This window comes from Hyla sarda, chromosome 2, assembly GCF_029499605.1.
Source record: "Hyla sarda isolate aHylSar1 chromosome 2, aHylSar1.hap1, whole genome shotgun sequence".
In the NCBI taxonomy this organism is placed as follows: Eukaryota; Metazoa; Chordata; class Amphibia; order Anura; family Hylidae; genus Hyla; species Hyla sarda.
In genome coordinates, this window is record NC_079190.1 from 46584718 (window position 1) to 46600407 (window position 15690).

The 15690-nt window shown below is 49.7% G+C and overlaps 1 protein-coding gene across 4 annotated transcripts in view; it reads right to left on the bottom strand.

Annotated features, from left to right (window-relative positions):
• Positions 1-15383, bottom strand: part of PSPC1 (paraspeckle component 1) — a 119417-nt gene extending 104034 nt beyond the window's left edge. For 2 of the 4 annotated variants that reach the window (XM_056561708.1, XM_056561707.1), the window contains exons 1-2: positions 14645-15383; positions 9577-9878 (exon numbers count right to left, since the gene is read on the bottom strand). In XM_056561708.1, the coding sequence (XP_056417683.1) occupies positions 9577-9878; positions 14645-15022 (680 nt within the window). In that variant the 5' untranslated portion in view covers positions 15023-15383. The remainder of the gene's footprint in view (positions 1-9576; positions 9879-14644) is intronic. The other 2 variants (XM_056561710.1, XM_056561709.1) reach the window with 1 other exon arrangement.
• Positions 15384-15690: the final 307 nt, after the last annotated feature.

Here is a 15690-nt window from a genome sequence, read left to right on the forward strand (position 1 = left end):
GTTCAGGGTTCAATGACTTCACCTTCCTTTTGAGAACCCAAAGAAACAATATCAACCTCACAATCTCAATCAGAATTTACTAGTGCAGTGTTCTTCTTTCTTTTTAAAAGGAGGGAAAATCCAAAAAAGGAAGGAAGACCCGACATATGGAACGGATCAACCGTTTGAGATGGATCAACAAACTGAGCTTTAGGCAGATCCGCAGAAACAGAAGTTTGAACTTCAAATTTAATAATAGAGCGAAATTCCTCCAAAAAAGACGGGAATTAACCTATCCATACAGGCTTTACATAGGGGTTTATTATATCTAGGGCTGGGCGGTATACCGGTTCATACCGAATACTGAATTTTTTGGGCTGCACAATATGAATTTTCCCCCATACCGCAATACCGGTTGGGCCCCTCCCCCTCGGGAATGTATTATCAGCCCAGCGCAGCGCTGTCTCTACATCAGGGAACAAATCCTATGTTACCCGCCAGCGCTGTTCTGGCCCCCCCCCCCCCCCCAAATTAATGATCAGCCCAGCGGGGTACTACTCACAGATGTCACCTTCAAGCACTGCCCACCTCCTCTTTGTTGGGGGCCGCTGGCGATGGAACTCACTACGCCAGTGGTCTCCAACCTGCGGACCTCCAGTTGTTGCAAAACTACAACTCCCAGCATGCCCGGACAGCCAACGGCTATCCGGGCATGCTGGGAGCTGTAGTTTTGCAACAGCTGGAGGTCTGCAGGTTGGAGACCACTGCTGTACGCTGTATCCCTATGCCCGGGCTGCAAAAGATACAGAAAATAAACTTTAAACTCACCTACGGCCACACGCTGGGGACTGGAATGTCGGACAGCCGTCAGTCTATCACCGGCCGGAGCGATGTCCCGCCCCGGCCAGTGATAGGCTGAGCCCACTGTCATGTAAAAAGCCGTCCGGGGGGTGAAAATACAGTTATATACCGTGGAAACGCCGTAAGTAAAAAATAAATAAATAAAAAATACTGTGATACACATATTTGGTCATACCACCCAACCCTAATTATATCCTTCACGCAGTATAATAGCACAAACCCCACATTTTTTCCTTAGTTTTCTTCAGGGCTTCCTTGTCTCCCTAAAAGGAGAGAAGGAAACCCATAAGAACAGGGAATTATAAAAACAATATCCCCCCCAAAAGAATTAAGTGTAGCCCCAATGGGTCAGCTACTCACTGGGTTGCTGGGTCCCGTGCACTCCAGAGATTCAGAGCAGGCAGCGAGCGAACTATCCATGGTGATCCAGAAGATGTTGGATAGACCTGGGCTTCCTTATACGTCCCAGGGTTTGAATTTGGTGCCCGCTACCGAAATCCGGCTTCTTCCGGTGGGCGCTACCATCTTGGAGGTGGGACTTCCGGTCTGCGGCCAATCACAGAGGACAAGCGTACGTGCCGCGTCACCTGCACGCGCACAACGTCCCCACCAGCAGACTCGGAAGCAGCCAGGGGAACCAAGGAGCCCGAGGCCGGCCAGATAACTAGGTCCCTTGCATAAACTCCTGGAGCGCTGAAGGGGACCGGAACGGGACCAGAGAGGCGCCGCCCAAGGGATAGGCCACGACCCGGTACGAGAGAGGAGAGGGAGGCAGATTGCAACCAACTCACCCCACCTGAGCTCCACCATACACAGCCCGTAAAAACAGGTACAGACCTCTTAATGTTTCCTGTTCCTATGGAGCAGGGGTACAGAGGGGGTAGGAGGGAGGGGCCTTTTAACCTCTCACGCTTCCTGTATCTATGCAGATAGGGGGCGATCTCATGTGATGCTGTCGTGAGTGGACGACCTGAAAAATCCTTTTTATTCTGATGCTCAGTTTGAACTCCAGGTAGTTGTCTTGACCACATCAACATGCTTAAACGAGTTGTTGCCATGTGGTTGAAAAATTTATTATATATCAGTTATTTGTCTAAATATAAAATTATAATATATTATATATATATATATATATATATATATCCAAGGTAGTAATCCGCAGCACTCCAGGAGTAGGTGCAAAAATAAAGTGCTTTATTCCATACTATTACATATACTATAGTAAGGAATAAAGCACTTTATTTTTGCACCTACTCCTGGAGTGCTGCGGATTACTACCTTGGATGTGTGACCGCCTTGACCGGGCTATTTCGCCGCTGGCACCGCTTTACTTATCTGCCTTTTGGATGTGCTACTCTGTTGGTTTTTTGGAAATATTATAATATATATATATATATATATATATATATATATATATATATATATATATATATATATATATAGTTATTGAATGTTAGTTGGACCACAACTGTTTTATTAGAAGCATTTTTTTTTCTTTAAAGGGGTAGTCCAGTGGTGAAAAACTTATCCCCTATCCTAAGGATAGGGGATAAGTTTGAGATCGCGGGGGGTCCGACCGCTGGGGCCCCCTGCGATCTCTCTGTACGGGGCCCCGGCTCTCCGCCGAGATAGCGGGCATCGACCCCCGCACGAGGCGGCGGCCGACACGCCCCCTCAATACATCTCTATGGCAGAGCCGGAGATTGCCGAAGGCAGCGCTTCGGCTCTGCCATAGAGTTGTATTAAGGGGGCGTGTCGGCCGCCGCCTCGTGCGGAGGTCGACACGCCCCCTTCCCGCGGGCTGTCGGGGCTCCGTACAGGAGATCGCAGGGGGCCCCAGCGGTCGGACCCCCCGCGATCTGCCACTTATCCCCTATCCTTAGGATAGGGGATAAGTTGCTCAGCACTGAATCACCACTGGACTACTCCTTTAACACCAACAATACAGTACAGTACATTAGTAATGGTAATATTGTATACATTTAGTGGATAATGAAGAAAATTGGACCATTAATAGCACTAATTACTTATAAGCACACAGTAATTAGATTTATAATGTTAGGTAGAAATGTTACGTATTCTTATGATTGTAAGAAAAACCTAGTATGGAATGCTGGGGTAAGCAGGTATATACAACATGCACTGAAATAGATGCAGTCATTATTCACCTTAGAAATCTACACAATACAAGTCAGTGAGGTTGGTTATAAGTGGGAGACACTGGTGCGTAAACCGGGGCATTGCTTCTAGAGATAAGAAACCTCCTCGCTGTACTAAAATAATAAAGAAAACATTCTGCCTGATAATCTCTTTAAGGCTGCATTACATCGCAGTAGACGGCCCCCCATGTTTTTCTTATGTTACTAATGGAGAATAAAGCGCACATATTCCCATTTTTAAGAGATTTATAATCCAGCCACATGTCCTACAAACAACACTTATTAACTAGGAACAAGATAAGGAGATTTTTTAACCGTAAAATCCCTTTCTCGAAGGATCCATTGGGGGACACAGACCGTGGGTGTATGCTGCTGTCTCTAGGAGGTGTGACACTATGGTAATAAAAAAAGTCAGCTCCTCCCAGCAGGATATACCCGCCTTCAGGCTCTGAGCTAGTCAGTTTAAGTTCCAGAGCAATAGGAGGAGACCAATAGGTCAAAGAAAGACCCAAAAACTGTCCGAGAACCAGAAGAAAAAAACATAACTGAACACACCCTCAGACAGAGAACCAAAAGTTTAAAAAAAATAAAAAAAAAAATAAAAAAAAATAAAAATAAAAAAGGGCGGGAGCTGTGTCCCACTATGGATCTTTCTAGAAAGAGATTTTACGTTAAGTGTTAAATCTCCTTTTCTCTATCGACTCCATTGGGGGACACAGACCGTGGGACGTACCAAAGCCGTCCCTTGGGTGGGCAGATAAGCAGTCAGGCAGACGGCCGTTCCACTGCCGCCTGCAACACTTTACGGCCCAGACTAGCATCAGCCGATGCAAAAGGTATGAACTCGGTAAAACCTCGAGAAAGTGTGCAAAGACGTCCAGGTAGCTGCCTTGCAAATCTGCGAGGCCGAGGCTCTATTCTGGAGAGCCCAGGATGCCCCAACAGAACGGATATAATGAGCCACAACCCTGAAAGGAGGAGTATTCCCCTTACAGCGATAGGCTTCCGAAATGGCGGACCGAATCCACTGAGAAATGGTGGCCTTGGAAGTAGGTTGCCCCTTGCGACGACCTTCCGTAAGGACGAAAAAGGAATCACACTGACGAAACGAAGTGATGGAGAGATAAGACCGAACAGCCCGAACTACATCCAGCTTGTGTAGTCAGCGCTACTTAGGATGAGAAGGAGCAGGACAAAAAGACGGGAGGACAATGTCCTCATTGAGATGAAATTCCGAAACCACCTTAGGCAAAAAAGGAAGGATCTGGCCGGAAAACAACCTTGTCCTGGTGGATAACCAGAAACGGAGAACGGCAGGAGAGAGCTGCCAATTCAGACACCCTCCGGATGGAGGTGATAGCAACAAGAAACGCCACTTTCCAAGAAAGGAGGCGGAGAGACACCTCTCTGAGTGGCTCAAAGGGTGCACCCTGGAGGGAACTCAGAACCAAATTCAAGTCCCAAGGGGGAGAGGGTGACCGATAAGGAGGAACAGCATGCGTCACTCCTTGAAGGAAGGTCCGGACATGAGAATTAGAAGCCAGGGGCCGCTGGAAAACAGTAAGGGCCGAAACCTGACCTTTAAAAAGGGAACAGAGACAATCCCAGTTCCAACCCCGACTGCAAAAAGGAGAGAAGACGGGGAACAGAGAAGGTTACCGGGGAAAAGTCTTGAGCTTCACACCAACGAAATGCACGCCGTCAAATGCAGCGACTGTATATTGAGGTTGCAAAGAAGACCCTGAGAGAGCAGGTCCGGACGGAGCAGAAGGCGCAGAGGAGTGTCGTCCAGGAGCCTGACTACGTCGGTGTACCACGACCTTCGGGGCCAATCTGGAGCTACCAGAATGGCGGGGACGTCCTCTGCCTTGAGCTTCCTCAGCACCCTGGGAAGGAGCGGAAGAGGAGGAAACAGATAGGGTAGGGCAAACCCCGCCCAAGGAATTACTAGGGCGTCCACGGCCAGAGCTTGAGGGTCCCGGAACTTTGACACAAAAGGAAGGATCTTCCGATTGTGCCGGAACGCAAAGAGGTCCACGTCCGGAATGCCCCAGAGGTCGTAGAGTTGCGTGAAGACCTCTGGATGTAGGGACCACTCACCGGGGTCGGGTGAGGACCGACTGAGGAAGTCCGCTTCCCAGTTTAGCACCCCCGGAATGTGAATCGCCGAAGTGTCCGGAACCTTGCTCTCCGCCCAGGTGAGAATCTTGGCCACCTCGGCCATGGCTGCCTAGCCGCGAGTGCCGCCCTGTCGATTTATGTACGCCACGGCCGTGGCGTTGTCCGACTGAACGCGGACAGGACGAGACTGAAGACGGTACTCCCAATGAAGAAGACAAAGAAGAATCGCCCGTAATTCCAATATGTTTACCGGAAGTAGGGCCTCCTAGGGGACCAGAGTCCCTGAACAGTCCAATCCCTGAACACACTGCCCCAGCCCGACAGGCTGGCATCCGTTGTAACAACCTGCAAGTGAAGGGGAAGGAACGACCGCCCTTGAAGAAGGGGGTAGCGGAGCCACCAGAGCAGAGACTGACAGACCCTGCGAGGGAGAACAGTCTGACGATCGAGGGACAGAGGAGACCTGTTCCATCGGGAGAGAATCGCCAGTTGAAGGGGGCGGTAATGAAACTGGGCAAAGGGTACGGCCTCCATAGTTGCCACCATCCGACCCAGGACTTGCAAGTGCGGATGGAGACTGATACCTGGGTCCGAAGGGAGTGGACCCCCGACCGGATCGCCAGACGTTTGTCCGGCGGAAGACAAAAAAGAAAAAAAGACTGAGGCCGTGTCGAATTGAAGTCCCAGGAAGGTTAGAGACTGGGTAGGACGGAGGACTGACTTGTCCCGGTTGACCATCCACCCAAGCGAGTCAGTGTGGAGAGTGACGTTCAGATTCTCCAGAGTTCGGGCTCTGGTTGGAGCCTTGATGAGAAGGTCGTCCAGATAGGGTATCACCGAGATTTCTCTCGACTGTAACAGGCCCATCACCGGCGCAAGAATCTTCGTAAAGACCCGAGGAGCCGTGGCTAGACCGAAGGGGAGGGCTACAAATTGAAAGTGCCCCTCCGGGACGGCAAAGCGGATGTACCGATGATGGCCTGGGAAAATTGGAACATGGAGGTAGGCATCCTTGATGTCCACTGATGAAAGGAGCTCCCCATTCCAGAGACACCACCGAACGGAGAGATTCCATTCGGAAGTGGCGGATGAGAAGGTGATGGTTGAGACGCTTGAGGTCCAGAAGTGGACGCACAGAACTGTCCTTCTTGGGGACCACAAAAAAATTTGAATAGAAACCCCGAAACCGTTCCCCTGGAGGAACGGGAACAACAACCCCCTGAAGAAGCAGAGACTGGAGAGCCGCTCGAAATTGCTTCGCCAGGAGGAGGAGACCGGGGGGCCCGGGAGCGAAAAAAAAGTGATCCCTCGGAAGGGAGGCGAATTCGATCCGGTAACCGTTGGACACGACGTCCCTGACCCAAGGGTCTTGAATGTGAGAGGTCCAAATGTCTCGAAAAAACAAGAGACGACCTTCCACCCGAGAAGACACCGTGGGTGGGGGCCTCACTTCATGCAGAAGTGGGCTTCCGGTTGCTTGATTTGGGCGCCAAACGGCCGGACCGGTTGGAGTCCGACTTCCGAGACGGGCGTGCCCGGAACGAGGGAGCCTTCCTGTCCCGCGAAGGCGCCTGCCCGGAACCTTTGCTGGAGCTAGAGTTCCGAAAGGAAAAGGGCTTCCTTTGGGAAGTAGGGCGAGCCTTATTTTGAGGCAACATGGAACTCATACCTCCCGTTGCCTCAAAGATAATCTCATCAAGGAGTTTGCCAAAAAGACGGCCACCCGTAAAGGGAAGCTCAGTGAGAGACCCTTTGGAAGCGGCATCCGCAGTCCAAGTTTTAAGCCACACAGAGCGACGGAGAGCCCCTAGGTGACCCAGAGCAAAGGCAGAGCAACGTGCTGCCTGCATGGAAGCTGTGCACAGGAAGTCCCCCGCTCTAGAGCATTGGAGAACCAGAGCAGATAGATCCTCCGGGGGGGGGGATCCCGCGAAGATATCCTGATGGAGCTTTTGGCACCACTCTGCCAGGCCCTTGGACACCCATGTCGAAGTGAAGATGGGAAGAAGAGAAGAGCCAGTTGCTTCAGAAGCGAACTTCGCTAAGGATTCCACTTTCCTGTCCGTGGGATTCTTGAAGGCAGCGGCCTGCCAGAGGCAGTGTAGTCGCCTTAGAGATCCGGGAGATTGGTGGATCCACTAAGGGAGGAGAAACCACCTTAGTGACAAAGTCCTTGTCAAATGGATAACGTTCTTGAATCGTCTTGATTCCCGGGAACCTTTTGTCCGGATGTTTCCATGCAGATTCCAGAATGTCGTCAAAGTCAGCATGAGAGCTGAACCTTTGAGGTGCTGGCTTAGCACGATGAAAGGATACTCCTGGATTGACATCCGAAGATCCTGGTTCCTCCAAGTGAAAGGTGTCTCCTATGGCTGTCACCAATGAGTTCACCGATGCAATTGAGTCCGAGCGGTCCTTCTAGTCAGATGCCGGCTCGGAAGCCTAGTCCACCAGGGGAATGTGAATGAGTAGAGGCAGTCCTGGAGGAGGGTGACCCTGACAGGGTACGCGGCTCTGGCGTGGCAGAGTGGCAACTCCGAGAACGTCCTCTGGAGGAGCAACGTTTCAGCCCAGATGACAGGGGGGGGGGGGGGCGGGACCCACGAGGGGAACGCACACGGCTATCTGAAGACTCAATGGAAGAGTCTGACGAGGCACCCCTAGTACGCTTGTGAGAGTGTGAAGTATGTGGAGAGGAGGAGCGGGCCCTCTCAGAGGTCCTGCGCAGGGAAGACGCCTTCAAGGTGGACACCACTTCCCGGGAGGCCTCAGCTACCGAACTGGAGACTTGGGTCAAGTCAGCCATATACTGGGTCAGGGAAGAAATCCAGGCTGGTGGAGCGGCTGAACCCACCGGGACCGAAGGGGTATCAGGGGGAGCAGGCAGGGCAAGTGGGCTCAGAAGAGCCACACAACTTGGTATTACAGTGCTTAAGACAAAGTAAGTCACTGAAGGTCCAGGATTCTGTATAGAGGGAGGAACAGCTCTGGGTAAAGGAACTTTCTCACCCTAGCCTGTGTCCCCAGTCAGCTGCAGGGAGGAGAGCGCTCCGTGCAGCTAGAATGAAAGAACAAGGCCAGCCAATAGGAAGAGAGGGCCGTGCCCGAGGCCCCTTCCCACAGAATATCGCGCCCACGGCGCTGATTGGACGCTGATTCCCTCCCCTGAGAGCTCCCAGCCCAGTGGGCGGAGCTGCAGGCCGGCCAAGAACTGTCATGGCGCCCGCCCCTTTGTCCCAAGCGCACCTGCCTAGCTGTATATGCGCTTGGGGGAATAGAGCGGGCGGCTAAAGAGGCTGCCGGCGAAAGTGAAAGTAAGTCGGCGCTGAAGTGCCCGGCTCGTAGCTGCGCCGCGGCTGTCAGCCGCGTATAAGGCGCAGCAGGGATAACGAAAGTAAGCCGGCGCTGAGAGCGCCCGGCCCGAAGCAGCGCCGCGGCTGAGAGTCGCATATAAGGCGTTGGAGTAGTTGCACCAATACACACACATAGTAATAGTTATGTAGTGCCCCATACTACATGCCCCATAAGTAAAGTGCCTTATAATAAATGCCCCCTCATGTGCCACTGCTCCCCCAGCATAAAGTGCAGCCCCTGTCATAAACTGAAGGTGGGCAAAAACAGGGGGTCTCCAGAGGTTGCGAGTCCGTACCTATGGAGAAAAAAGGGAAGTACTTACCTCAGTCAGAAGAACTTACCTAATGGAGTCTTCAGTCAGCTTTCGTTACCTGCATAACGCCTGGCTGCTATGCGCGAGCGAGGCGAGCAGGGAATTAGGGGGACCCGGACCCATGAGGTACCACCCAAGCGCTGACCGTTGGCGAGGGGGGGTTAACAGCGCATATACGCAATGTCTGTGCCCCCTTACTCACAATGGGGAAATGGGGAACAGCAGTCCCTGAGTACCCACTTGAAAACAGAAAAGAAAAGGAATAAAAAACTAACACATCCCTAACTAGGAAAACAAAAAAAACAGAAGACCTGGTCTGGAGAAATCCAGACCATGTCCACCTCCTTTAGACACTAAGCTTAAACTGACAAGCTCAGAGCCTGAAGGCGGGTATATCCTTCTGGGAGGAGCTGACTTTTTTTATTACCATAGTGTCACACCTCCTAGAGACAGCAGCATACACCCAGTCTTTGTCCCCCAATGGAACCGATAGAGAAAAGTGGTTTCTTATCAGTGGAGTTCTGACAAGTGGGACCCCCCAACTGATCACAAAATATGTGTCCTGTGAACCCAAATCACTCATGCCAGACCACTGCTTCATTAAAATGGTAGGACACATGACCCCAATTCTCTGTTGTGAAACCCCACATTCTGAGCAGCAATGTTGAGACACTTACCACCTATTCTGTGAATGGATGATGTTCCTGAGAAAACTTTCACAAGATACATTGACGCACAACGTAGACTCACAAAAGATAACAAGTACTGATTAAAGTTAAATCCACTTACGTTGTCAGTATAAATGCTCCCTCTGTGCATCTCTCAAGAGCTTTCCGTGCTGGGGGTTTTGCTGCAAATTCCACAAAGCCCTTGCCTGTCGCTCTGCCACGATCATCCACTATGACAACTGCTCTTTCAACTGGGCCAAACATGGAAAAAGCTTCTTCAAGGAGCTCATTTGAAACCACAGGAGACAGGTTATTAACGGTCAATGCTGCCCCATGGGTAGCAAAACGGATACGAAGTGGCCTGTTTTTGAGAACCATGCCATCAAGTTCTGCTTTTGCTATTTCAGCAAGCGTTCTGGACTCCTAAAAATTATAAACAAAAGAAAAAGGGTTAAAAAAAAAGTTATTATTATTATTATTATTATAACTGTATTATAAATATACATACAAACAGCAGGAAGATTGCTGCTTGTATACTTTCAGTTTCATGCTTCAATGATCTTAAAGGGGTACTCCGCTCTAAACATCTTATAGCCCCATCCAAAAGATAGGGGATAAGATGTTGGATTGCAGGGTCCCGCCGTTGGGGATCCCCGTAATCTCCAGGACAGCAGCGGCGGTGTCTAGAACACGGAAGCTTCCAGCTTCTGTGTTCGCAACATCACACCACGCCCCCTTCATTCATGTCTATGGCTAATACATAGCTGTCAGGCCTCCTCCCAGAGAGGTGAATGGAGGGGGCGTGGCACAGAGCATCCCGATTGACTGGGGTGCCGCAGTGGAGAGCGGTGGTTCCTAGCGGCGGGACCCCCTGCAATCTAACATCTTATGCCCTATCCTTTGGATTTTCTGCTCAATCTCAGTCAGATTCACAAACTAGGAAGGGGAGTTCCCCAGAAGGCATGACATCATCTGAAGCCATACAGGGGAGAACTTCCTCCCTCACTCTGCCACACACAACCCAGCGCAGTTCAGTGTGTGAGATGAGCTATGATTGGCTAAGGCTGCACCCCCCCCCCCCCCCCAGCATTTCCTGATTTTGGACTTCTGCCAGGTCAGCAGAAGTCCAAACTGTGTAAGAGATGGTGGTGGTGATTTTCAAAATCAGAATTTTTCAGGGACCAATTCAGTTCTGAAGGGAATTTGAGGGGGTCTTCATATTAGAAATACCCCATAAATTACCCCATTATAAAAACTGCACCCCTCATAGTATACAAAATGATATTCAGAATGTTTGTTAACCCTTTGTGTGTTTCACAGGAAAGGTTTTTGGAACAGTGGGCTGTGCAAAGGAAAAGTTAAATTTTTCATTTTCACGGACCACTGTTCAAAAAAATCTGTCAGACACCTGTGGGGCGTAAATGCTCACTGTACCCCTTATTACATTACGTGAGGGGTGTAGTTTCCAAAATGGGGAAACATGTGAGTGTTTTTTTGTGTTTATGTCAGAACCACTGTAACGATCAGCCACCCCGTGCAAATCACCTCAAATGTACATAGTGCGCTCTCACTCCTGAGCATTGTTGTACATCAGAAAAGCATATTACACCCACATATGGGGTATTTCTGTACTCAGGAGAAATTGCATATTGGGGGTCATTTTTTCCTTTTACCTCTTGTGAAAATGAAAAGTATGAAAAATTATTTTTTTACAACAACATGCTGGAGTAGACCCAAAGTTTACCTTTTCATAAGGGGTAAAAGAAGAAAAAGCCCCCCAAAATTTGTTAGGCAATTTCTCCAGAGTACGGAAATACCCCATATGTGACCCTAAACTGTTGCCTTAAAATACGACCGGGCTGCGAATTGAGAGAGTGCCATGCGCATTTGAGGCCTAAATTAGGGATTTGCATAGGGACGGACCCAGATGCAAGAATTACACTTGCCTTCGATACCAAAATTACCCTACGGCAGCGATTCCCAAACAGGGTGCCTCCAGCTGTTGCAAAACTCCCAGCATGCCTGGACAGTCCATGGCTGTCCGGCAATACTGGGAGTTGTTTTGCAACAGCTGGAGGCTGTTTTGGAAACAATGCCATACCAGACTTTTTAATTTTTATTGGGGGGTACACGGTGTAGGGGGTGTATAGGTAGTGTTTCACCTTTCATTTTGTGTACTGTAGTGTTTTTAAGGTACATTCACACGGGCGGGGGTTCACAGCGAGTTTCCCGCTGGGTGTTTGAGCTACGGCAGAAAATTTGCTGCATCTCAAACTTGCAGTGAGAAACCCGCTGTAAACCCCCGCCCGTGTGTAGCCTGTACATTCACTTGGGGGTGGTGGGGAACAAACTTCCAGCTGTTGCAAAACTACAACTCTCTCTACAACTGAGTGTCTGGGCATGCTGGGAGTTGTAGTTTTGCAACTTCTAGAAGCAGCAGTGAAGATCACTTTACAGCAATCTTCACTGCTGCCTCTGATGCAGACGCTGCCTACTCCACTTGCCGGCCGCCGGTCCCCCTGCAGCTCTTGGGGTCATCTTCCCCCGCTCTGCCCGGACTACTAGAGGCGGGCAGAGCAGGGGATCTGAACTTTCACCCCCCCAGTCAGCTGAGACACTGTGATTGATCCACAGGTACCAATCACAGTGATCGCTGACCAGGACCATTCACAGATGTCCTGGGGTGGCATGCAGAAGTTGTCTCCCGCCAGTAACAGCAGGACTTCTGCCTGTTAACCCGTACGATGACGCGCATTGTCAGGTAAACTGAATGACTTCTATAAATGTCGGGTTTTGCAGGTAGTTTGCACATCCTGCCGTTTATATAAGTCATTCTGTGGGAAGGGGAAAGACCGGTGGGTATGTTTCACTTTTTTCCTCCTCGCCTTCTAACAGCCATAATGCTTAGAATTTTCCACCTACAGACTTCTTATTTTTCCATACACAGGGTTGTTTGGGGCTTGTTTTTTGTGCCGTGATCTGTTTTGTTTTATCACTTATGATTCATTTTCTTCTGCTACATAAAGTGACCAAGCAATCCTGGTATTTGGTAACTTAACATTTTTTTTACATTTACATAATTGATCGTGCGGTTTCATTAACGTTCTATTTTAATATGCACACAGCGTTACCAAGTTTGTTTGTTTTTCGCTCAGTGACCGGCCGCATGCACTGACACCTGTAAGTCACTGTTTATATAGGGGAAGGTTTACAATTCTGGTATAGGGCTGTGTGGCATAGGGTTTGAATCATTTATTTATTATATGACATTACTCACTTTTTTTACGTCTTCCATCCCTTGTTCCCAATCATATTACTGTACCTTCCCTTTATTATTCACTTGAACATTGGTGACTGCTATCTATTTAATGTAATACTAGACATCCCATGTGAGGGAGTCCTTATTGATTTATGGCTGGCCATTCTTGTGTTCTCCCTCCTATTTGTTTTTAACATGTGTTGTGTATTTATGACATTTTATGGGATATTGATTTCGGTCATTAATTTTTGCATTTAATAAAGATTTTTTATGCCTCATCATAGATTTGTGTAAGAGTTTTTCTACATTCAGTGAGGTCAATTTGTAGGACTATAAATCTGCTGAGGCTGCCTGCATTATTGGAGCACCAATCAGACAGGACAGACAAAGGTAGGGAGCCTCTGCCCTTCCTCTCAGCTAATCGAGATCCTGCAGGTTTTGTTGCGGGTGCCCCGATCAGCTCCACAGAGCTACCGGCAGTGACTTTGGCATTTTAGACGCTGTGATCAATTTTTATCACGGCGTCTAACGTAGGGATCGACCGATTATCGGTTTAGCCAATATTATCGGCCAATATTCCCGATTTTGGACATTATCGGAAATGACCTTGCCGATATGCCAATAATGCCCCGCCCCCGGCCAGAGACTACCACCGCTGCCCGATTGCCTCCCCCATCCCCGGTTTTATAATTACCTGTTCCCGGGATCCGCGCTATTTCTGGCTCCTGCGACGTCCTGCGCGCTGCGCAATGACGAGTGACATCCTCAACGCGACGTCACCGTCAGTGCGCACAGTGACAGCTAAGGTCGCCGCCGGAGCCAAAAGTAGCACGGACCCCGGGAACAGGTAATTATAAAACTGGGGATGGGGGAGGCAATGGGGCAGCGGCGGTGGTGGGACTAGGGAGGACCCCAGGACAGGCAGGGGGAGAGAAGCGGGCGGCAGTCTCTGGCCCCGCAAAAGCCACTGCAGTTCATCGATTTAAAGCGTTCATTGATCTGCAGCGGCTTCTGCGGGGCCAGGGGGGTGGGGTGGGTGTAAATAGCCGATAACTTATACTGGAATATCGGTGAAAGTTATTGGCTATTGGCCTGAAAGGTCACAGATTATCGGCCCTCAAAAAAAAAAAAAATCAATATCTGCCTATCCCTAGTCTAAAAAGTTAATGCCTGACATCACCTGGATCAGTGATGTCCGGCATTAGCCAGTATGAAGCGAGCTCATACACCGGACGCACGGCTGCGGCCAATCGTGGGAGAGTGAAGTCACCTCCTCCCTGCGCTGGGCACTGCTGGGAGGAGAGACTGTGGACCCATAATGGAGGGGCAAGGTGCACGGGACCTGGGTGGGGGGCACTAGGTTTTTTTGTACATGTTGACGCCACGCCCCACTAAGCCACACCCACAGAAATCGTCAGCAGGAAGTTCCCTTAGCCTAAAAAGTCAAAAGGGGCATTTTGAGCAGCAGAAATTTTGGTGCATTCCTAAAAATAATTGTTAGTTGCAGCTCACTAAAGGCCGTGCCCTCCAGCTGTTGCAGAACTATGACTGCCAGCATGCCCAGACAGCCGCAGCCTCCGTCCTGGTGGATAGATCCCAGTGAATGGAGTCTGTCCAGCGTCCAGTATTTTACGGAGTTGAGCGGAGAAAAGACTGGACACGTATGTATATATTTATTTTCTCTCCCTCTACTCAACTCCCATGCGTCCAGCAGGCGAATCTTCCTTTACTGTGTAAACAAGGCCTTAGTCTGCATAAAATTAGTTCAGCTTTCTAAGTGCCCTGATTGCCTGGAAGAGTCCATAACGACGTTCTAGGACTGTATCCATCTTTTCCAGGCACCCAGAGCACTTGGAAAGTGACGCTTTATATTATCCAGACAGGAGCAACTAACAGCCGACCCTGTGAATCCCCGACGACCAGCACGTACCAGGCGGATGAATCCAAAGCCGCGGTCCCGGTTGATGAACACCTCGCTGGGCTCCCCGAACTTGTCGAACAGCTTCTTGAAGTCCTCCTCCGTGATGTCGGTCGGTAGGTTGCCCACGAAGAGGCGGCAGCGCTGGGTGTAGCTCTTCTCCCCGGGCTTCAGAAAGCTCTTGATATCTATGGTCACCCCCCGCGCTTCTTCCCCTTCGTCCATCTTGGGCGGCATCAGAGCCGGGTCTCCCTCAGAAAGGTTCAGGCTGCGTTTGTTATTCTTCCCCGGCGGTACCATCTGCTGCTGCGGAGGGGAGACCATATCTCCGCCGCTGCTTCCATTGTTATTCTTCTCGATGCGGACTTGCTTGAGGTTCCTGTTCGCCATGGCCAGCTTTACTTCACAGGGCGGCTGCGGTAAATCTACACCGGGGAAGAAGCCTATCTCCGCCACCGAGTCCCGAATATTTAAAATGGCGGCGTGAAAAATTTTCGACGGGTGATGACGTCACGCACACAGGCGCGTTAGGATTGCGAGAGGCCAAGCGTTCGCTTATCAAAATTGTCTCCGCCCTCCAGAGGGTACTGTTTAGCTGAGGCGGCCATTTTGATGGAGACCAAACTATTTCTACGCTTAACCAGCGGTAATCGGTTAAATGGAGTCTGAGGGTGGACACAGCACAAGTCGCTTTCAATGTGGTGAAAGCTAGAGGGCGTGCTTTCCCGTTACATAACAGCCGTGTACTGCAGTAGCCAACCTCGTGTCATTGGATTGTATGTGTGTTGCTAGGGCACGTGAAGCCCGCGACAACAATGCTACAAAAGAACGTGCGGGAGTCTCCTCGCGCAGTGCAAAAAATAAATAAATATATATAAATATATATATATATATATATATATATATATATATATATATATATGTGTGTGTGTGTGTAGAGTAGAGTAGAAAAAATAATAACCTGATAATAAATCTATTAACCAATTCTACCCCTCCATAAAAGACCTGCCCCCAATTGTGAGCAATGAGAGAGAACAATAGAGACAAAAGGGGGAAGG